The sequence below is a fragment of the Phyllopteryx taeniolatus genome, chromosome 6, assembly GCF_024500385.1.
Source record: "Phyllopteryx taeniolatus isolate TA_2022b chromosome 6, UOR_Ptae_1.2, whole genome shotgun sequence".
Taxonomy (NCBI): Eukaryota; Metazoa; Chordata; class Actinopteri; order Syngnathiformes; family Syngnathidae; genus Phyllopteryx; species Phyllopteryx taeniolatus.
Window position 1 is genome coordinate 11,153,425 of NC_084507.1, and position 22,018 is coordinate 11,175,442.

The window sequence follows — 22,018 nt, forward strand, 5'->3', positions numbered from 1 at the left end:
GGAGCCGGGGTTGCTGGTGGGCTTCGTGCAGTTCCTGTGATCGGAGGCCATCTGGGGTCCGGACGAGACTGAACGCCGACCGCGTCTGAGCGCACCGAGACACGGCGGTTCTTCAGCGGCGAGGAGTGGGGGGCGAGGTGGGTAGGGGAGGAGAGTAATGGAGGGGTGGGGGTGGGGGGCGCAGGACAGGGGACACCTCCTAAAACACATCAATATCCAGCGGATCACTGCAGAAACGACTCATACATAAACATGACTGAGCATGAGGCGTGGAGGGAAGCTGCCCTTCCCACAGACATCAGAACCGAAGCACCTCCGCGGCCCTGGCTGATAAGACCCCGCAAGGAGCACACGCAGTCATCTGCAGGGGCGCCATAAATCACAGCACATGGGGGAATTTTCATGTGCATGTTTATTAAGAATCGCATGTCCATCTACAGCTTCTTTCCCCAGACATATTGATTGTTTAAATCTTTTTTTTTACTGGGGAAATAAGACAATATTTTACGCTTTAATGTGTTCAAATTTCAGTCACATCAATATTTCTGTTTTCATCCATTTTAACCAACACCTACCCTTATCCATACTACATTATTTCCAAGTTATTGCTAAAGAATATGAAATGTGATGCTCATTTTTTGTCAGATTATTGACAATTTTTTTGCATACAATGGGCCATTGCACTTCTCTGAGGGCCAAGCTCCATTCATGAAAAAGCTATACATGCTGAGCATTTGTGGCTTAAGTGTTTTTGAACTTTTTATAACAGTTCTTCTGAGGTTGTGTTTGTTTAGCGTTGCATGCATTAAATTGCTCACGGGCAGTAGGTTCCCTACCCTTGCTCTACAGAAAAAAAAAGAGGACTATTAAATTGTATGCATGATTATTCCCTGGTGTCATGCAAACTGTCTGTAATTTTGTCGTGCTTTGTCATACGTTGCTTCCATCCAGTAATCAAATCTGTCAGAATTCCACATCCATTTTATCAGTTGAGTGAAAAAGTTGGCAGAGCGTTTGTAGAGAATTTGTCACAAGCGTCGTTTTGTGTTACATATTCTACATCATGTGGCATCGAGGTTCACATTCTGTGTTACATGCTCTTCACATGTAGCGTCTATAGTTTCCATCTTTGGCGTTTATAAGCGCTGACCTTCCTCCTCACGGTCTTGGATGGAAAGCAGCTCAGTGAAGAAAGACACTCTCCATCTGCCTCTGAGATGTTTCCACCAGCTTTCCTGGGTGGCTCCTTGTTCTTGTCAGTCTCTTGTTGATTTGTGACAACACTGGGGCTTCCATCGTATAACTCGTACCGTGGCTCCTGATCACTGTGTGTCTGTGTGTGAGGTACTTGCACATCAAGGTTGACCTGAGGAATGAATAGGTGGCTTTGGGCCGTGCTTTCACCGCTAGAGGGTGCAGTATCCTGAGCAGCTTTTTGAGGGGAGGACGTCAATAAGTTGAGTCTGGACGGCAGTTTAAGTGAGATAGGTCTAAACTTCGACCTGTGTGAGACAGTCAGACAAGTCCTGCTCTCACTGTGAAGCAGGGGAGCAGACTGAGGGCCTGAAGTAACTTGAAAAGAAAAAGTTTCCGTAGGGCAGTCAGCAGGCTGGTGCTGTTCCTTTTTAACAATCTCTGTGGCTCTGAGATTACTTCCTTCAAATGGTCCAATGTCAAGTTGAACAGATGAAACGCTGCACTTTGGCCTGACGGGAACAAAAATAAATAAATCAATTAGTAGAAGACTGTAAAAAGTGTGAATAGGTTTTTACTCTTCAGCAACAGTATCAAATGAATTGAAAAATATTTCAGGAATTATACCTTTTAATAAAAGTGTTGAAATGGATGAAGCTGGAGTGTAGAGTTGAAACCAGTTGGTTCACCACTTGATAAGCATCACTCTTTGAGAAAGCCTGGTGACGTTCACTTTGCAGGTGCTGGATTAAATAAAGTACCAATTGACATTACCAGTGTAGTTTTGAGTAAATGTTAGGGAAATTAAAGTAAGTGTTAGACACAGGGATTTGAAATCAAACTGATGCTCGGAAGGATTCAATTTCATTATGTAATTTACACATTATCTGCATAATCTAATAACGTGAAATATTACCAGGAAATACACAAACTGGCCAAAGACAATTTTAAAAATTATATTGAACAATTATATTGACCTGAGAAGGTCAAAAAGCAATGACAGTTCAGCAAGGTCTGAATACGAAAAGATGGGTTTGTTTCACTATTAATAAATGTGAACTTAGGCATGTTAACATTAAAAACAACTACAGGAAAATAAAGTGACCTGTCAGAATGAAAGTGAAAGAAATACGGCCTCTCCAGTCTAATCTTGATTTGGTTTGATGAAGGGTGGACACCTCATGAATGGTTCTTTAAAGTAAGCCAGAACCCATGAACGGTATCAATTGATACCATCCTCACATTACATGGTTTTACCACACTTTTTGACTGTGTGGGTTTAAAAATCATGCGTTCCTCTATTTTTGTGGTCTACCAGAATTATTTTTCAAAACTCATGAAACCAGCATGCACAAAAATGATGGTACCTTCAAACTGATATCAAGTTGCACAACCTTTTGAGTCAATCACTGCAATCAAGCGATTTGTGTAACTCTCACTGAGACCTTTGTACCTGTCAACAGGTATTTTGGTCCAACCCTTGAATGCAAACAGCTCCAGATGTCTCAGGTTTGAAGGGGTCTTTCTCCAGACTATGTATTTGTCAGTTCCTTCCACGGGTGTTCAATAGCACTTGGATCAGGGTTATTCAGAAAAGTGCAATGTTTTGTTCTTGGCCATTCTTGGGTGTTAGCTGTGAGGTTTCGGTCTTTCTCCTGTTGAGAGAACCCATGACCTGCTGTCTGAGACCAAGCTTCCTGACACTGGCCAACACCTTTCATGCACTGCAGAATGCCTTGATAGTCTTATGGTTTCTTTGTACTCTGCACAGATTCCACACACGATGTGCCCGATGCACGAAGCAGCCCCAGATCATAGAGCTTCATCTGTGTTTTACGGTAGGTAGTGTTTTTCTTTATGTTTCAATTTCGCCTCAACAAAACATAGGGCAGATGTGACTTCGGACAGAGTCCAAATTACATTCTCCCAGAAGCGTTTTGGCTGATCAAAATGTATTTCTAGCAATATCAAGTTTCGTTACTTTTACGTTAGTTGAGTGACCCTTGTTTTTTTTTTTATTATTTAACAGAATGGTACCAACAATTTTGTCCATGTGTTGACTTATGTTGTTGCCTTAAAAACTTTTTTACACCTGTATAACAGTTAAGACTGTCAATATGTTATTTAGAATATTTGAACAAATTCTAATCTGAACCAGTTGTGATTGATCTCAGAGGTTCCAGTGTTGATGCTGTTAAAAATCTGAGAGTGGTGACAAAAATATAGACTTACTGTCATTAGGTTTTCATATCTTGCCAAACAGCACTCGCAGTAGCCGCTTCGTTTCTTGTCTTTGGTCTTCCTTCGACCAGCAGCTTGTCCTTCACAAGCTGGGGCTTTGACACTTTAGAGGATAAATCATACCAACCATTAGTGGTTGGCGATAAATCGATTATATTTTATTTCCCCCAACAAACATGGCTGCGGACAGTGAGAAGCCATTGGACAAAAGCCGTCAATGTTTCCAACTCTGCGACTTTTCCAACCTATCTAGTGACCAGCGAATTTAAGTCCCGCTAAGAAACAGAAAACATGAGCGGAATCGTTTTCAAATTGTTGTCCATATGACAAGAAAGGAGCCCAGTGGAAAGCAATCACAGAGGCAATCGCGCTGAACACTGCCAAACACATGGCGCCCACTTATATGTTGGAAAAGCAGTCACTTATCAGCATGTTGGGAACTTTTCACCCAAGGTATTCGCTTCCAAGCCGCTAATATTATGCTAAGGTCGCCTTGCCTCACCTGCACAATGCTAAGTGAGAAAAGACCGTGAGAGAGCTGCAGCGGGTGCGGTCTCTCATCGACAAGACATGGACCAACCAAGCCATGCAATTTGATGCCTCATTTTATGATGTTAAATTATTGAACATTTAAAATGTTAATTTATTTAGGATTGTACGTTGGGGTTCACCCCGGTGGATGAGAGGGTTGCCTCCCTCCGCCTTCGGGTGGGGGGACAGGTCCTGACTGTTGTTTGTGCCTATGCACCAAACAGCAGTTCAGAGTACCCACCCTTTTTGGAGTCCTTGGAGGGGGTGCTGGAGAGCGCTTCCGCTGGGGACTCCATTGTTCTGTTGGGGGACTTCAATGCGCACGTGGGCAATGACAGTGAGACCTGGAAGGGCGCGATTGGGAGGACAGAATCCCCTGTCAGAAGGAGTTTCAACTCCCACCTCCGACAGAACTTTGCTCATGTTCCGGGGGAGGCGGGGGACATCGAGTCCGTGTGGACCATGTTCCGCGCCTCCATTGCTGAGGCGGCCGACCGGAGCTGTGGCCGTAAAGTGGTCGGTGCCTGTCGTGGCGGCAATCCCCGAACCTGTTGGTGGACACCACCGGTGAGGGATGCCGTCAAGCTGAAGAAGGAGTCCTATCGGGCCTTTTTGGCCTGTGGGACTCCTGAGGCAGCTGATGGGTACCGGCTGGCCAAGCGGAATGCAGCTCTGGTGGTCGCGGAAGCAAAAACCCGGGCATGGGAGGAGTTCGGTGAGGCCATGGAGAAAGACTTCCGGACGGCTTCGAGGAAATTCTGGTCCACCATCCGACGTCTCAGGAGAGGAAAGCAGTGCACCACCAACACTGTGTATAGTGGGGATGGGGCGCTGCTGACCTCGACTCGGGACGTTGTGAGTCGGTGGGGACCTCCTCAATTCCACCGACACGCCTTCCCATGGGGAAGCAGAGTGTGGGTTCTCTGAGGCGGGCTCTCCTATCTCTGGGTTTGAGGTCACCGAGGTAGTTAAAAAGCTCCTCGGTGGCAAGGCCCCGGGGGTGGATGAGATTCGCCCGGAGTTCCTAAAGGCTCTGGATGTTGTGGGGCTGTCCTGGTTGACACGCCTCTGCAACATCGCGTGGACATCGGGGACAGTGCCTCTGGATTGGCAGATTGGGGTGGTGGTCCCCCTTTTTAAGAAGGGGGACCGGAGGGTGTGTTCCAACTACAGGGGGATCACACTGCTCAGCCTCCCTGGTAAGGTCTATTCAGGGGTGCTGGAGAGGAGGGTCCGTCGGGAAGTCGAATCTCAGATTCAGGAGGAGCAGTGTGGTTTTCGTCCTGGCCGTGGAACAGTGGACCAGCTCTACACCCTCGGCAGGGTCCTCGAGGGTGCATGGGAGTTCGCCCAACCAGTCTACATGTGTTTTGTGGACTTGGAGAAGGCGTTTGACCGTGTCCCTCGGGGAGTCCTGTGGAGAGTGTTTCGGGAGTATGGGGTACCGAACCCCCTGATACGGGCTGTTCGGTCCCTGTACGACCGGAGTCAGAGTTTGGTCCACATATCCGGCAGTAAGTCGGACTCGTTCCCGGTGAGGGTTGGACTCCGCCAAGGCTGCCCTTTGTCGCCGATTCTGTTCATAACTTTTATGGACAAAATTTCTAGGCGCAGCCGAGGCGTAGAGGGAGTCCGGTTTGGTGGCCTCAGTATTGCAGCTCTGCTTTTTGCAGATGATGTGGTTCTGTTGGCTTCATCAAGCCGTGACCTCCAACTCTCATTGGAGCAGTTCGCAGCCGAGTGTGAAGCGGCTGGGATGAGAATCAGCACCTCCAAATCTGAGACCATGGTCCTCAGTCGGAAAAGGGTGGCATGCCATCTCCAGGTCGGGGATGAGATCCTGCCCCAAGTGGAGGAATTCATGTATCTTGGGGTCTTGTTCACGAGTGAGGGAAGAATGGAACGGGAGATCGACAGGCGGATGGGTGCAGCGTCTGCAGTGATGGGGACTTTGTATCGGTCCGTTGTGGTAAAGAAAGAGCTAAGCCGAAAGGCGAAGCTCTCAATTTACCGGTCGATCTTCGTTCCTACCCTCACCTATGGTCATGAGCTGTGGGTCGTGACCGAAAGAACAAGATCCCGGATACAAGCGGCCGAAATGAGTTTCCTCCGCAGGGTGTCCGGGCTCTCCCTTAGAGATAGGGTGAGAAGCTCGGTCATCCGGGAGGATCTCAGAGTAGAGCCGCTGCTCCTCCGCATTGAGAGGAGCCAGATGAGGTGGCTGGGGCATCTGATTCGGATGCCTCCCGGACGCCTCCCTGGTGAGGTGTTCCGGGCATGTCCCACCGGGAGGAGACCCCGGGGACGACCCAGGACACGCTGGAGAGACTACATCATTCGGCTGGCCTGGGAACGCCTCGGGATCCCCCCGGAAGAGCTGGATGAAGTGGCTGGGGAGAGGGAAGTCTGGGCGTCCCTGCTGAAGCTACTGCCCCCGCGACCCGACCCGGATAAGCGGTAGAGAATGGATGGATGGATGGATAGATATTTAGGATTGTGTTTACATACATGTTTTGACAAAAGGGACATTTTTTCCCAAAAGGACACACTTATTTTCACATTATCAGGGGACAAAAACAAAACATTTCTTTCTATTATTTGTATGAAAGTTGATCTAAGTTAATAATTGGAAAAATCAGATTTTGGTGGAAAAAAATATCTGAGATTTCATTTTAGCCACACTACCTATGTTTTTTTCAAACTGAATTTCAATGTCTCCATTGTAGGAATTAAAACAAATACAGGAATGTTTGGTAAAGGACTGGTATTTACATTGTGTATCATCCTTATTTAATAAGTAAAAAAAGCTGCCATACCTCTTCCCTTGCTGTTTGTCACCAGCAGGGTATTTATCATCAACTAAGAAGGGACTATGAGGAGCAAGCGTCTTTAGGTTCAACTCGGGCATGTTTGTCATGGTGAGGTATATCGGACAGTAATGTCTGAGGATAAAAAATGTCAACACTTTCAAAATGTGCATTTTTAAATGGTAAATTTTACTCTCTCTAACCTGCTTGAATCTTCAATCTTGATGAAAGGTTTACGGATCTGCCCTCCTGCGGAAAAACTAACTGTTAGGACATATACACACGTCAAATGATTGCACAAAATAGTACAGCTACTGCACAAGTCATTCACCTTTGGCTTTCCGACAAGTGAGCTTTGCTGTGGATGAGTCTTTGACCTACAGTACATGGGGAAAAAAATAGTAAAATATCAAATATGTGAATGTTTATATGGATATTGAAGTGTTGAATGTGTGAACTTACAGTTGTTTTGGTTGCAGTAGGGATTGGACGCTGGCCTGCAATGGTCTTTTTTTTCTTCTCGATATACACCAACACATCTGCACATGCAGCGCAAACTGAACATTAGCTCATGCACAGCACAATGATACCGTGGAAGCTCCAAAGTCAAACGGGCCAAAAGTGGTACAATTTGGAGTTCAACAAAAATGTTTGGAGAAAAATATGTCTCAAATAGAACAAGAAATTGAACTTACTTCGACACAGGAACGGGTCTGGCTGCTACGTCAATACAATATGAGCAATACAATAAATTGTCAAAAGGCTTTAATGATTCCAACAATACCTATAAAACATTACTAGGTGCTACTATTGTTCTGCAAACGCCTTCCTGTTCCCTTTCCATTACTGTCAGGCTTCTTCAAATAGTGAGCATTTTTTCATTTATTTTAGTTTGATTATAGTGGTTAACTTAAAATATGAATAAAAACATTGCAATTGTTTTTAGATTAAAACAACTTGTAAGCCAACCTGCATTATAAAACATCACTTTCAAGGTTCCACTGCATAACTGATACAACATATACATTTACATATGAGCTATAATATGTACACACCGTCAATGTAAAAGATTTTCACACCCCACTCCATAGCCTTTGATAGAATCTTGTTTATCTGCAAAATGTCCTAAAAACAGAGATTTTATCAGCAAAATAAATAACATGACTCTTTACATATGTTATAAATGCGGAGGGCAAAGAAACCTTTTTTTTCACCGCCTTTTCTACTAAAGACTTCCCACGACTTGTGACGCACTGCAAAGCAAAAACCAAAAGAAAAAAATGAAGGGCAACAAAGCGAGCTAAACTGAAGAACGAGTTAAGTAAAAATTGTAACAGCACAAATGAAGCAATCCAAGCGAGCTCACCGTGTCTGGTTGAACCTGTGACGTTCTCTTCATGTTGCCGCTACCGCAGTCCTTCTGGAGTGTATTTGAGCGAGGGCAAGGTGAACTCTGTCCAGGTTGCGGGCTGGTGAGTAGAGAGTCTTGCCTGAGGCATTGCACATATTTAGTTTCCCTCTTGTTGGATACAAGATACTTGATATCTTTGCTGAAGAACTTCTCAACACTCTGGGACAACAAAAGAAAATATTAAAATGTTAGAGGAAATGTCAATCATGACATACTAGTGGCACAAGTGTTATTTTATTTCCCAAGGGGAGAAAAAGGTGTAAATTTGAGGTGTGGCACTTATTTATTCAAATGGACAACACAAATATGTATACAGAGGGTCTTTAAAGATACGCCATTTCCACCTCACAAACGGTACGCGGTGTAATAATACGTCATGCAGCACAAGAAGGCACGCTCAGTTACAGCCATACTTACTGTTTTTCATTGAATTGTTTTGTAATCAAAACCTACAAGAGTTTTTCATAGGCAACTGCAGTTCAAATCCTGCCTCCAGCCTTCGTGTGTGGAGTTTGCATGTTCTCCCTGTGCTTGCCTGAGATTGCTGGGGGTCCATTGGCTTCCTCCCATATTCCAAAAACATCATGTTAGGTTACTTGAAAGCTCTAAATTGTCCATAGGTGTAATTGTGAGTATGAATGCTTGTTTGTCCATATGTGCACTGCGATTGACTGGTGACCAGTTCAGGATGTACCCAGCCTCTCGCATAAAGTGTCATGGGATAGGTTCCAGCTCACCCACGACCCTAATGAGGACAAGCGCAATAGAAATGGATGGATGGATGAATGGATGAACATACGCTGGCATTTGGAAAGAGTAATAATAATTTGGAACATGGTACTCCTGTGAAAATATGAATTACTTTTTTCAAAATGTATATCTTGGCCTGACTTAATTCAGACTTCTGTTAGTTTCCTGAATCCTTTCCAGTAAGAAGACACCCATTTAATCTGTCCAGGGTATGATACTTACAAGCCCATGAGTTTTTTGTTTTTTTTTTACATTTCGAGTTTACAGATTCTACTTTGCAACGAACTAGTTTTTGCAGCGGTGTAAGGATACAAAAAAGGGCATGCTTAGTCATTGTCGTACCTGTTTTTTTTTTTTTTTAAATTCAATTTCAAAATTCAAAAATTTTGATTTATTGCCTAGAAGTGTTACTGTAATTATCACTTAGCCTGGGTTAGTGACAGAGTGGGACACATTCCGACTTACATACAAATCTGATCACATCGCCACCATAGGAACGGAACTTTTGTAAACCAAGGACCCCCTGAATAAAAACACTACTTTCATTCATAGCTTGACTTACTTACGGCTTTCGCATGCAATTCTACAATGGATGCCTCAAGCAAAGTCATCTGTAATATTAAAAGTCCTATGAAGCATTGTTTAAGAGAACAGAAATAAAAAGAGGGCAAGTTCAATTAACTGTGTAATCTCATTAGATGCTATGGTAAAACGTGTTTTTACGAGTTACGCTGCAAGGCAGGCACGTCTTGCTGAGTTATGCTGCAAGGCAGGGCACGTCTTGCTTAAGGACCCACCCCTCCGAGGTCTATTATATCTTTCTCCAACGACTCTGCTGTTCTGTTGGACGGCAGGTCGAGATAGAAGACTTTCCCAGCAAAAGGCTTGAGCAGTGCTTGACGGGACTTCACTACCGACTTCTTCTCACCATTTTTGCCAGCTTTTCCTAAAAAGACAACACAGTTGCAAGGTGAAGAAAGGCGAGCTTTCAAGTATTTCAACCCCACAGAACCTGTATTTTGTCAACCTATTCAACCAATGTGATGAGAAATTATGACCATAATTTAAAAAATAGTACCTTTCCAGACGACTCCAGCTTGCCTCTGCGTGCCTTTTGTCTTCATTTTATTCTCCTTCAGGGAACAAGTAGCAAATGTTCGCCCTCTGTGTGTCGACATACTGAGCCCAAGTCCTCATGTGACCGCTGGGTGTGCTTGTAAACAAAATGGGAATATTTACAAACTAGCAGTGTAAACACTCAAATCTTATTTGACCATTCGAAGGGGGAAATGTTGCCCTCTGACGGTAATTGACTCACCGTTACGACGGGGCTAGGTCGGTCGGGTCGCTTCTGCGTTTCAAGATACACTTAAATTAAGAGACTTAACTTCAGCATTAAAATATTTTATGTCGAGTGGCACCCGTAATTGACATTTGTAATTGTTTGGGTCATCTCTGTTCGAAAGTCTTAACGTCGACGTTTGACAGAACTTTCAATTCCCGCAATGTAGTGGAAACGACAAGCAAGTTGCCACGACGGAGAACTCAAAACACGGGCCTCATACTTTCACTTTCAAATGGCTATGTTGAAGTTTTACTAACGTATTCTTAGCATCTCGTTCTTTATTGTCTTTTCTTCTTCCCGATAAATTACGATGGTGAGGTTAGTCTCCCTGTTTTTACGCCTTGCCTCCAAAGTAAACAAAGTTGCGGATTTCCGTCGCGATCGACATTTGCGACAACAGAAATAGGTATATTAGTGATGGTGTTCTCATTTACTGTTTCGACACCGCATGAAAAAGAAGTAAAACATTTAAATATCTTTATTCATCAAAGACATGCCGACTAGCAAGGTTTGTTGTCAGTTTCTGTATGATTAACATGTCTGTAATAATGCGTTGTGTGAAACGGTTTACTTTCACTTTGGTGAATGTACGAAACCGAAACTAATGTTATGAAACGTTTCATTGTGTAATGTTATGGAGTGAACCAGTGGGGTAAACACGTGTTTCGTCTAAATCTCTTTTTGTTTTTTGTTTTTTTTTTGGGGGGGGGGGCTCGTAGGACAGCCCTGTTTACATGTTGGAATGTTATTTTAATGCAAACAAGGATTCGTCGATGCGAATGTGTTTTGGCAGGTAGGAACGTCTTGTTAGAAGCTTGAGTTAGCCACATTCTACTATCACTATTTCTAAATAAGCAGCATCCTCACGAGCGTCTGAGGTTGTCTTACGAGTTATGAAATACCGGTACGTTAATCTTAAATGTAATTCCTTGTGTGTTCAAGGAAACATGAGCGGTCAACATCGCTCCGCTCCGGCCAAAGATAACGGCATTACTCCAATTCAACAGATGGCGGCGTCCTGCTCAGGAGCGTTGCTCACTTCTCTGTTTGGTGAGGCAGTCATGGGGCGTTCGGGCCATTTAAAGGCTTCTGTATACTCCTTTTAAAACACTGTACGATGTCTTGTCTTTGCTACTAACGATTACTACTTTGTTTACTTGAGACTCATTGAATTGCATTCATCTTTAGTTACCTTTGAACGTCGAGTTATGTGGACATTATATGGACAAACCACAGCCCAATTTTCAAACCTTCACTCTAGTTGGAAAATATGATTTGGATCTCTTACTACAAACCCAACCCAAGATAGAAACTCTAACTTGAAATCCAAACTCAGGCGAGAAACCCTATTTTGAAACACTAACCTGTATTGAAAACATCCATCCATCCATCCATTTTCTGAGCCGCTTCTCCTCACTAAGGTCGCGGGCGTGCTGGAGCCTATCCCAGCTGTCATCGGGCAGGAGGCGGGGTACACCCTGAACTGCTTGCCAGCCAATCGCAGGGCACATACAAACAAACAACCATGCGAACTCACATTCACACCTACGGGCAATTTAGAGTCTCCAATTAATGCATGTTTTTGGGATGTGGGAGGAAACCGGAGTGCCCGGAGAAAACCCACGCAGGCACGGGGAGAACATGCAAACTTCACACAGGCGGGGCTGGGGATTGAACCCGGGTCCTCAGAACTGTGAGGCTGACGCACTAACTAGTCGTCCAACGTGCCGCCTGTATTGAAAACTTTTTTTTTTTTTTTCAGGCATTCACAAAATTAAACTGAAGTATTAGTAATTAGGGCTGTGGTATGGAAAAAGTAAAATCCGAGGAACAATTAGCGGGGGTGGGGGGGTAGCTGGGATAGGCTCCAGCACACCCGCGAGGATAAGCGGCTCAGAAAATGGATGGATGGATGAATGGATGGATAATTTAAATAAAAATAGCTGTTTATCTCATTGACAGCACAGTGAGGTTACAGTTGCATGTCTGCCTCACCTTTTGGAGTTTTGGGGTTCGAATGTCGAGGTTCTGATGTGGTGTTTGTTGCTTCCCCTGTTCTCGCATGGGTTTTCTCTGAGTAATTTGTTTTACTCTCACATTCCAAAAACATGCTTCTTAGGTCCATAAAAGACTAAATTTTCCATAGGTGTGAACGGAAGTGTGAATGGTTGTTTGTCTGTAAGAGCCCTGCGATTGGCTGGCAACCAGTCCAGGGTGTAGCCCACCTCTTGCCCAAATTCACTGGGATAGGTTCCAGCTCACACAGGACCCTACTAAAGACAAGCGCTGTAGGACATGGATTGATGAATGTTACTTACATTTACACTCGTCTCTTCCCAGTGACACCCTTAGATGTTGTGAAGATCAGACTTCAAGCACAGAAAAATCCTTTCCCTAAAGGTAAATTACATCATGCAAAACAACTGTTTTTATTGTTTTTTTAACATTACCCTGATGTGCGTTTTTTTTAGGAAAATGCTTTGTCTACTGCAACGGCCTTATGGACCATATTTGTGTGTGTATGAATGGCAACAAGGCTTGGTATAAAGCGCCTGGACACTTCAATGGCACAGCGGTAAATACAAATCGTATCGTGGCACATAAAGGTCAGAATCGGATTGTACTAATCTTATGTGCTGCGGCAGGACGCGTTCGTCAACATTGTACGTAATGAAGGAGTCAGGTCCTTATGGAGCGGTCTCCCTCCAACCCTGTGAGTGTGAACCGCTTTTATTCTCAGCGTCATGCAGCACTCAGCCTATTGGGAGATTTATGTTTGTGCAATTTTGTGTCCGCTCCAGTGTGATGGCCGTGCCAGCAACTGTCATCTACTTCACAAGTTATGACCAGCTTCGTGCACGACTAAGGGTAACAATGGGCGAACACGAGCAGTTCGCCCCTATGGTGTCGGGAGCTGTTGCTAGAGGTGTGATTTAACACTTTGAATAATAACAACTTAGATTTATGTAGAGCCTTTCAAGGGACCCAGGGATGCTTAACAATAACAGAATTTACAACAATAACAATGTTAAGATCATTCTGTAATGGTCCTTTAGCCTGCTTCCCTGGGTTTTTTGTATTTTAGCTCCCCTCTAGTTTTTAATTTAAAAGCATAATCTGAGACAGTGTGACCTTTTAGTTTCTTAAAATCTCGTTTTATAGACCACCTGTTGGCACCTTTTGAAAGAGGCATATAAAAAAAGAAAACCTAAACTTAAAGGAGCCATCCACTTGTAAAAAAATAAATAAATAAAATAATAATAATTTAAAAAATTAACAAAAATTACATCGGTCATTTTATATACAAACTTAAACTTAAACCTTCACACTTCACAGGTGCAGCTTGAAAAGTTCATTTCAGTAGTTCAACTCAAGAAGTGAAACCCATTATGTAGCGTCGTTAAACACATAGGAAAACACTTTTCAGAGGGCCAGTTCATTCCTTATGTCTAATTAATAATTATTGTGGTTGTTTCTTATGTAATATTCAAATTTCTTTAGATGGTGAATTTGGGCTTTTTGGTAGCTAGTAAGCTATAATGCATTGGATTTCAGCAGTTCCACTGTATTTATTTTGCACTCCTCTAAATGCTTTCTCTATGTCGGCCAGTGGGCGCGGCCTCGGTGATCAGCCCAATTGAGCTTCTGCGCACCAAGCTGCAGTCCGAGAAACTGTCGTACAGGCAGCTGAGAACCTGCGTGCGCACGGCTGTGGAGGTGGATGGCTGGGTGTCGCTGTGGCGAGGTCTGGGACCCACGTTACTCCGGGATGTGCCCTTCTCTGCAATGTACTGGTACAACTACGAAAGAGGCAAGATGTGGCTGTGCCAACGCTACGGCACCAGAGAGCCCACCTTTGCCATGACCTTCGTGTCCGGCGCCACATCTGGCACAGTGAGTGTAGTGAACCAGGAATGTGCAGATGACCTTCACTCATTTGTCACACCAAACTCCATCAGGATGCCAAAAAAAAATCTGCCTTTACAAGTGTCATAATATTCAGTTTTGACACTGACAGAAAGGTATTAATTTAACAATACTTATTGTGCTTGTCCTATTAGTACCTGTACTGCATTATAGTGAGAGCTCTTTCTAGTGTATTTGCTTCGATAATCCAGAGAGTGCAGTGCTACTTAACTGGAAACTACATTTAAATTCACTTCACATAGTGGAATACTTTATCATGTACTGGCAATTTGTTCAATAATTTCGATGATTATAACTTACAACTAATGAAAGCCTTTTGTACAATATTGTAATATCTTGAGCTCACCTGTATATTTTTGGTATTTCCTTTCAGATTGCATCCATCATAACGTTGCCATTTGATGTGGTCAAAACAAGAAGGCAGGTGGAACTTGGGGAGCTGCAAGCGATGAATTGTAATTATGGCGTAAATATAATGTTTTTCTTTTGTATTGGAAATATTTCCTGATTTCACTCAGAGTTGTTTTTGTGTTGTCAGTATCACACAAGGCATCCTCCACTGTTAGTGTAATGAAGAAGATCGTGACACAGCACGGCATCAAAGGCTTGTTTGCAGGTTTGCATCACATCTGGCCAACACTTTGTCATTCAAAATGCCGTCTTCTCTTCTGACCCGCTTGTGTCCTGGCCAGGTTTCCTCCCTCGGGTGAGCAAAGTGGCGCCGGCCTGCGCCATCATGATCAGCTCCTATGAGTTGGGAAAGAAGTTTTTTCGCAAGCACAACCAGGATCGAGTACTTTGACCTCTGCACACCAGAAACACCTGAAAAATTACGAGTCGGCACCCTCCAACACTAGGCTTAAAAAAGCAGAGCTGAGAGATGATTAAAAGTACATTATTATAGTTATTATAAATTAATATTCCATGATGACATGCGGCGGCACGGTGGACGACTGGTTAGAACGTCAGCCTCACAGTTCTGAGGACCCGGGTTCAATCCCCGGCCCCCCTTGTGTGGAGTTTGCATGTTCTCCCCGTGCCTGCGTGGGTTTTCTCCGGGCACTCCGGTTTCCTCCCACATCCCAAAAACATGCATTAATTGGAGACTCTAAATTGCCCGTAGGCATGACTGTGAGTGTGAATGGTTGTTTGTTTCAATGTGCCCTGCGATTGGCTGGCAACCAGTTCAGGGTGTACCCCGCCTCCTGCCCGATGACAGCTGGGATAGGCTCCAGCACGCCCGCGACCCTAGTGAGGAGAAGCGGCTCAGAAAATGGATGGATGATGACATGCTCCTGTTTGTACAATTTGAAATACAATGAGGGGACGAATTCCTGCCATGAACAGCTAAAATCTGTGAATAATTGACACCCCTCCATAAAACAGGGTTGTAATTACGTATAGATGCCACAAAATGGCAGCAAAGCACTTAAAACCGAGGATCATAAAGCATCAACATGCTTCTAGCATATCTACAATCATAAACCAATGATCCATAAATGACTGCATTCAGTAGTTGAATGACACAAAAACACCACGAGGCTCATCAATAGTATTAGCTATTATACTAGCCTAAATAACATGCTAGCACAAACAACTTCAACACAGATGTGTTTATGTTCACTAGGCGTAGGAAGAAATTAAAAAAATAACTTTTTAGGTCCTACCCCTAATTCTCAGTCCAGATTTGACTTAATAATAATAAAATAGGAAGCTATTCATATACATTATACTCTAGGTGTATATATAAAAAGTCTAGGTGTATATATAAAAAGTCAGGTACAAACTGACTTTACATTACATATTCGTAAACAAATATGCACAAACTTTACACAAACGTTAGTAAATCATTAAACTCACCGCGTGGCATTTACGTACAGTAATAAATGTTAGGGAATATAGGCAAATTGTAACACTAAAGTAGATTACATGGGCTATTAGTAGCTGTGCGAGAGAAGCAGAACAGGATTTCAGTTTCACTTTTTACTGTGCCCGTGGGTACATTCAAGGACCACTAACAAACTACCACATCTCAAAAGCAGATGAAAAAACTTCCAATGTAATAATCCTAACAGCAAAACCACTCCACAAGATGGCTCCAAAGTAACACTTTATTGTTGTAGCCTGAGCACCAAAACAAAACAGCAAATAGATAAATTTTTGTGCAAAGAGCAGGATAGGTTCCAAAAGAATTATGTGAATGTTGAAGTGCCAATATGCTGTGGTTCACTATATGTTAAAATCCATTTATGAGTACTTATATTTTCTTAAAACATTTGACTTATGCCATAAAACTGTGTTTGTGTGTCTGTGTGCAGGCGCGCAAATGTATGTTTTCACAAATTTAAAGCGAAGAGTACAGTTGACTTCAGTTGTATCACAGTCACCACAAGGCAAAGTAAATTACTGCATTGGAATCGAAATAATTAAAGGGAAAACATCTGATTAAACTGAGGCTAGAGAGTATCAATCATAGTGGTCATGACCTGAGAACAAAATACAGCATTGTGTACGACACTGAAAACAAAGGCACAAAAATACTTGAGAACTAAAGATGTTAAAATCTAAAATATCCTAATAAATGAGAGAAGGGCCCATGATGATTCTCCAGAAACAATTAGTGACATTGAGGAGACCAACTCTTCCAGTGTTGGCACATGATACATGTCTTTCAATACAAAGCATTCCAGTTAAAGTTACTGTACATCATGTCAGAGAATGCTTCGCTGAGTGCGCTCATTCCAACAGCATGCTGAAACTTCTCAGTGTAAGTGCACTAAGAATGTACATTACAACGAAGAACAACATAATAGTACTCTGAGAATATGGCTGGTTGAGTTGTGCTGTGGGATCTTATGTGGGGGTGAAGCCCGGGCTGCTGACCTCAGCGGCAGGACTGGCTAGACACTCGTTGGACCTCAGACTGGCCAGAGACCTGAAACTGTTGACCGAGGTGAGAGACCCGCACAGTCCTCGGAGAGACGGCGTCTGCTCTTTTCCTGCATGGCAAAAAAAGATAAGGTCAAAACCTGTGGCGGTCCGTGCATTGTATTACCTGGGCCTTCAGTGGTGACTTAATCCACCTCTTATCACCACCACTATAACATTGCATTTAGAGAAAGCATCAATGCTAAACAAAAATGCAATGTAACAGCACGCAACTGTGCCACGTAAATCATCTGGAGCTGTTCAGAATCAATATTTATCTAATAGCATGACAAAAGAAAAATGATTTAAATAAAATACATCATATTGACCAGAGTTGCTCTTTATTAAATGTGCAAGGTGTCCCAAAATTCACTATACACTTCCTTTTTCAATTGAGTTAAGGTATCATTTGTGATGTCATCAGTATTTGACAACTTAGGGCCTAAGGCTATTTGTACCTTGGTGGGGCCAGTGTGGTTTGGCTTCCAGCGTTAGCGTGTGTGATGGTTCGAGGGACATCTGTGATAGGCTCATGTCCGTAGGCAGATTGTGAAGGCTCTTGCTACAGAACAAACAAAAGATTGGAAAATGCATCAGTCACTGAGAAAATACAATCACATGAAAATGCCAAACATTTATCAACATTAATCTCTCTTCTCTGCCATAACGGTGGGAGACAACAATGTACTGTCTCTACAAGTAAAAACTGGTTGAAGCCCACTGACATAAAAACTGCTCTGTCACCTTCGGTGGATGCAGTGCAGAAAAGTTATGCATTTTGGATCAAATATGCTTTTTCAAAGTGGAACAAAATTCGTTTTGTGACGCTGGTTAACTTCACAGTTGTTATAATTTCAATAAATGTTTTATCTTTTTAGAGTTATGTAAAGATACTTAATATAGAGGTATTGTTTTAAAAGGGAGATAATATGACGAATTGCTTGAACAGCAAAGGGACCGAGCGAAAATCTGTAATTGTCGCCTACCCAAACAGGCTGCCCATCGATGCCACAAGATGGCGGCAAAAGCACTGTTTCTACGAGACAAGGCATTTCAACATACAATAGCGATTTGGCACCAAGATGCCACCAGATGGTGCCAAACCAATAGTTATATATTAGAGATGGCTTGGGCCTGAGCACAACATAAAGCAAATACGTGTGTCTTTCAGCAAACAACAGGTGATAGGTTCCCAAGAAATAGGGATGAGGAAATTCACAAATGACAAACTGTGTAGGTTCACTGGTGTCTGGAATGCCTGCACGCCCATTAAGTATGAAATTTAACAAATGAGTAAATCTTTAGTTTTCTGCTAATTGACACATTCAAAAAGTGTCTGTGAGTGAGTTATTCTGCACTTCTGCCCCCACTGTTGGGTAACAATGAGGCTAATTTACATAACTACCCGCACAGTGAGTTCCTCCACCCATGATTGGGCAATGTGACTCCTATGCTCCTAGAATCCTATCCAACTTTCTTCCATATACTGTAAATTACTTTTTAAAAAGCAATTAAAAAATTTCTTTAGGCAGGCATTCGAGTAAAACTTGATTTGTGTTATTAACTGAATGTTTGTGACAGTATTTTAACCATGTAAAGCAGTTTGTGAGTCCTCTGAGAGAAGTGATACATAAATAAAATTGACTTACTGTGGGGTCTTACTCCTATAGTTAAATTAGCCAGTGATGGCTTCATGCACACGCCATTCATTTGGAGAGTGGACACAGAGGGGTGATCATCTTTTGTTCTTGGAGTCTCAGAGCATCCATGAGTCTCCAATAACACCATACAAAAAAGTTGTGCTTTTTTTTTTTTTTTTTAAATAACAGACTAGAATTGTCATAAAAGTCGCTAAGTTAGCTACAATGAGTAGGTGTTCACTACATTTCATGCCCAAGCACTGCCTCGGTCATCGTAGTGACGAAAGCCGTACGCGGTATCAGCATGCGACAGAACTGCCCCCACAAAACTGCATTTGAACCTTTTGAATCAGACCAGGGAACTCTTAAATTACTCACAAGTATCAAGAAACTTAAAGACTACATGATACAACAACAACAAGGAAACTGCTAACCCTTCGTAGATGCCTGCCACTTTAAAGGGTAAGACTGCAATTTAAATTTTTTTTTTTTTTTTGTCATATTTGTTAAAACAATCATTGTGACTTGTCAATAGAACATGATATGATCTTTTGGGGGGGGGGGGGGCGAAGCCGTCTCTGGCCACATCTTGTGCCTATAATTTGATATATAAGAGAAACCACCGTGACCGAGGAACAACAACCAATCAGAGACAGAAGGCGTGACTTATGAGGTTTCAGTCATTTGTCACGCACTCATAGCCTTGTGCTGACCTATCCTGTTACTCCAGGAAAAGCACCTTTTTTGGAGTGGAGTGTTACAACAATGCTTATAATTTGTATTTTTTAGACTGTGGGAGACCGCTTTAATAGGTAGAATACAGATGAAAGCATAACGGCTACTGACCAGCTAATGGTCAGCTAATGACCAGGATTAAATTGTCCAAATCAAATCTCTGTCATTACTTTGAGAAACAGTGAGTACTTTAGTTTACAGTCATTAATTTATCTTTATAATGTATTGTAAAGTTATGATATTCAATTATTGCCTTACTTAACAGCAATATTAAATTTTACATTAGCTCATCTGTCCATTTTCTATACAGTTTATCCTCATTAGGGTCATGGGTATGCTGGACCCTATCCCATCTGACTTTGGGTGAGAGGCAGGGTACAGCCTGGACCGGTCGCCCAGCCAATTGCAGGGCACATATCGACAAACAACCTTTCACATTCACACCTAAGGGACACAGGAAGTCCGGAGCCGGATACGAACCGTACCAAGAAATCGCATGGTCAAATTCTGTGTGGTCCAACCATAATACAGTACAACAAAAATCTCAACATACTCCTCCCACTGTCCAGGGCTCTTCCTGTACAACAGCGCGTCCAAGGCAACGGCATTGGCGTCCAAAGTGTCAGGAGACGGCCACTGATTGGTCAGGTGGGCTGTCAACTCCTGTCGCGACCGCAAGTCATTGTTCTTCAACACTGTCCTGAACACATGTGACACAACTCATTCACCAAAGGAGAAGTTTAACTGACACCGTGATTGTTCATTATTGCGGTAGCAGTGAGCTACAACTGCAGTGTGTGTCATATGTAATACAGTATTTTGCCCCTCTCATAATTAGAAACACCTACTAGTACATTGCAGTTGTACATACACGAAAGACCAAAATAATGGCCAACATAGGCATGGTGTGGAAAAGTGTGTATGGTTGCAGAACTGTGCGGGCGTCTTCATCACTCTTATAACACAGCTAATAGAATTTTAAGTCACCGTCTACAAATACATTAATCCTGTATAATTATTCTCATACATTGAGTGGGTTAAGCCTTATCAGTCTTTGGCTTGCACTCGTCTGGCCTTGAGTCCTGTTACATTACAATGAATGTGAATTCATTTGGATTTAATCAGAGTGAGAGAATGGCGCTTCAGCTCCAGAGTCGTGACACAGCTTCAATTGAGGCATTTGGGAACCTACATTGAATTAGTTGTGACACAAGAGCAAGACGGTTTTTCGCTAATTCAATAGTTTGATCATGGAGACGTGGACAGACACAGGTACGCACACACACAAAGCCCACAAACTCACAGTTGATCCTGCAGTTCCAAAATGATAAACTCTAGCTGTTCTTTCTCTAGCGAGTGAGCCAAGTGCATGTCCACCAGGCTCTGCTCAAGAGCTTTGTGATGCGACGACGCCTTCGCCAGCTGCGACTCGCGCAGACGCACCAGCTCCTCCAGGTAAGCCTGAATATGAAAACAAGACAATTAGGTTTTATATGCCCGCTGCTGTCAAATGAGAGAGGAAGGGACAATACATTTTTGATTTTGCAATAAATGGTATCAAATACCCTTTCTATGATGATAATAATAACACCAGGAAAATCTTAGTTTTACAAAAATAAAGCTGTGACACTGTAACTGTGGTAGCTGTACAAGAATCAAATCATAAACAGCAGAGAAATTTGTAATTTTACGAGAAAAAATTACAACATAACGACAAAGTAATGAATTTTACAAGAACCGTTGGACCGGCACATGAACGTTTTAAATTTTTATGAGGAAAAAAGCTGTTATAAGACTTTACTGTGCATAAAAACCTGTTTGAGAACACATTTGTAATATGAGGAAAACAGTTGTCATTTTAAAAGAATAACGCTGTAAAATTAAAAAGGAAAAAGTAGTAATGTTATAAGAATACATTTGTAATGTGAAAAAATTATGATATAAGATTAGTTGTAAAAACATCAAGAACATTTGTTTTACATTTTTATGAGAAAATAGCCGCAATATTACAAGAACAAAAATCCTAAATTCACAGGGATACATCTGTAATACTAACAAAAATTTGTAATAAGAGGATTTGACAAAAATATTTACAAGAATAGGGTCATAACTGAGAAGTTTTTTTTTTTGCAAAAATAAATTGTTCGAGTTATTTCCTTGCTTCCCTCATATGCTCATGTAGGTTTCAGTTGGTCTCGTAATATGTGACGAGTGTTGTGCTTTTCGGAATTTGCCTATTTCCTGCTTTTTTCTATCCTCCATTAATTGCAGTTTTTGTGCGTAGGCCAACGCAAGATCAGGTGATCTCTTGTCAAGGAACTATGTTGAAGTAAATTACGCAGCTTCATTTACACAAAAGTAGTGCTTTGCCAGCAATTATGAAACCTTTTGTGGAAGTGTTCATTATTAGCAGATTTTTGGTGAAGAACACTGCACTCGAAACCTTGAAAAAACAACATTTTGAAAAAGTGTCGTTGTTCCTATTGTTACCCCTCGTAATAAAATATCA

The 22,018-nt window shown here is 42.5% G+C and overlaps 3 protein-coding genes across 6 annotated transcripts in view; 1 reads left to right on the forward strand and 2 right to left on the reverse strand.

The window, feature by feature from the left end:
* On the forward strand, positions 1 to 16,661 carry slc25a40 (solute carrier family 25 member 40). 2 transcript variants are annotated; one of them, XM_061777433.1, is made up of 10 exons: positions 1 to 137; positions 2,966 to 3,032; positions 12,620 to 12,679; positions 12,751 to 12,854; positions 12,925 to 12,992; positions 13,081 to 13,205; positions 13,890 to 14,173; positions 14,580 to 14,661; positions 14,745 to 14,822; positions 14,899 to 16,661. In XM_061777433.1, exons 2-10 carry the CDS (start codon positions 2,978 to 2,980, stop codon positions 15,006 to 15,008), a joined length of 966 nt encoding a protein of 321 aa, XP_061633417.1. In that variant the 5' UTR covers positions 1 to 137; positions 2,966 to 2,977; the 3' UTR covers positions 15,009 to 16,661. The 2 variants fall into 2 exon arrangements, with proteins under 2 accessions (XP_061633417.1, XP_061633416.1); XM_061777432.1 differs by lacking the exons at positions 1 to 137; positions 2,966 to 3,032 and adding exons at positions 10,839 to 11,072; positions 11,222 to 11,329.
* dbf4 (DBF4-CDC7 kinase regulatory subunit) lies at positions 395 to 10,699 on the reverse strand. 2 transcript variants are annotated; one of them, XM_061777428.1, is made up of 13 exons: positions 10,253 to 10,699; positions 10,013 to 10,147; positions 9,732 to 9,880; positions 8,140 to 8,343; positions 7,976 to 8,026; positions 7,829 to 7,898; positions 7,236 to 7,312; positions 7,105 to 7,150; positions 6,977 to 7,022; positions 6,783 to 6,908; positions 3,427 to 3,538; positions 1,822 to 1,937; positions 395 to 1,706 (listed from the first exon to the last, which is right to left on the reverse strand). In XM_061777428.1, the coding sequence occupies exons 2-13, from the start codon at positions 10,110 to 10,112 to the stop codon at positions 1,115 to 1,117; spliced, it is 1,689 nt and encodes a 562-aa protein (XP_061633412.1). In that variant the 5' UTR covers positions 10,113 to 10,147; positions 10,253 to 10,699; the 3' UTR covers positions 395 to 1,114. The 2 variants fall into 2 exon arrangements, with proteins under 2 accessions (XP_061633412.1, XP_061633413.1); XM_061777429.1 differs by lacking the exon at positions 10,253 to 10,699 and having other exon boundaries at positions 9,863 to 9,880; positions 10,013 to 10,129.
* The window catches only part of rundc3b (RUN domain containing 3b), a 12,285-nt gene continuing 6,566 nt past the window's right edge, over positions 16,300 to 22,018 (reverse strand). For both annotated transcript variants that reach the window (XM_061777430.1, XM_061777431.1), the window contains 4 exons: positions 20,813 to 20,970; positions 20,063 to 20,209; positions 17,593 to 17,696; positions 16,300 to 17,205 (listed from right to left, as the gene is read on the reverse strand). In XM_061777430.1, coding sequence (XP_061633414.1) covers positions 17,060 to 17,205; positions 17,593 to 17,696; positions 20,063 to 20,209; positions 20,813 to 20,970 — 555 coding nt within the window. In that variant the 3' untranslated portion in view covers positions 16,300 to 17,059. The remainder of the gene's footprint in view (positions 17,206 to 17,592; positions 17,697 to 20,062; positions 20,210 to 20,812; positions 20,971 to 22,018) is intronic.

What these genes read in the sequence shown, in the direction of transcription:
- slc25a40 (XM_061777432.1), top strand. Translation starts at nt 11,033, where the DNA reads ATGCAAACAAGGATTCGTCGATGCGAATGTGTTTTGGCAG. An exon ending in GTTGCTCACTTCTCTGTTTG is followed by an intron (nt 11,330 to 12,619) that starts GTGAGGCAGTCA and finishes GTCTCTTCCCAG; the next exon opens with TGACACCCTTAGATGTTGTG. An exon ending in GTCGGGAGCTGTTGCTAGAG is followed by an intron (nt 13,206 to 13,889) that starts GTGTGATTTAAC and finishes TATGTCGGCCAG; the next exon opens with TGGGCGCGGCCTCGGTGATC.
- dbf4 (XM_061777428.1), bottom strand. Translation starts at nt 10,112, where the DNA reads ATGTCGACACACAGAGGGCGAACATTTGCTACTTGTTCCCTGAAGGAG. An exon ending in GAAAATCTTTTACATTGACG is followed by an intron (nt 7,313 to 7,828) that starts GTGTGTACATAT and finishes CTGCATGTGCAG; the next exon opens with ATGTGTTGGTGTATATCGAG. An exon ending in CACTTGTCGGAAAGCCAAAG is followed by an intron (nt 7,023 to 7,104) that starts GTGAATGACTTG and finishes GTTTTTCCGCAG; the next exon opens with GAGGGCAGATCCGTAAACCT.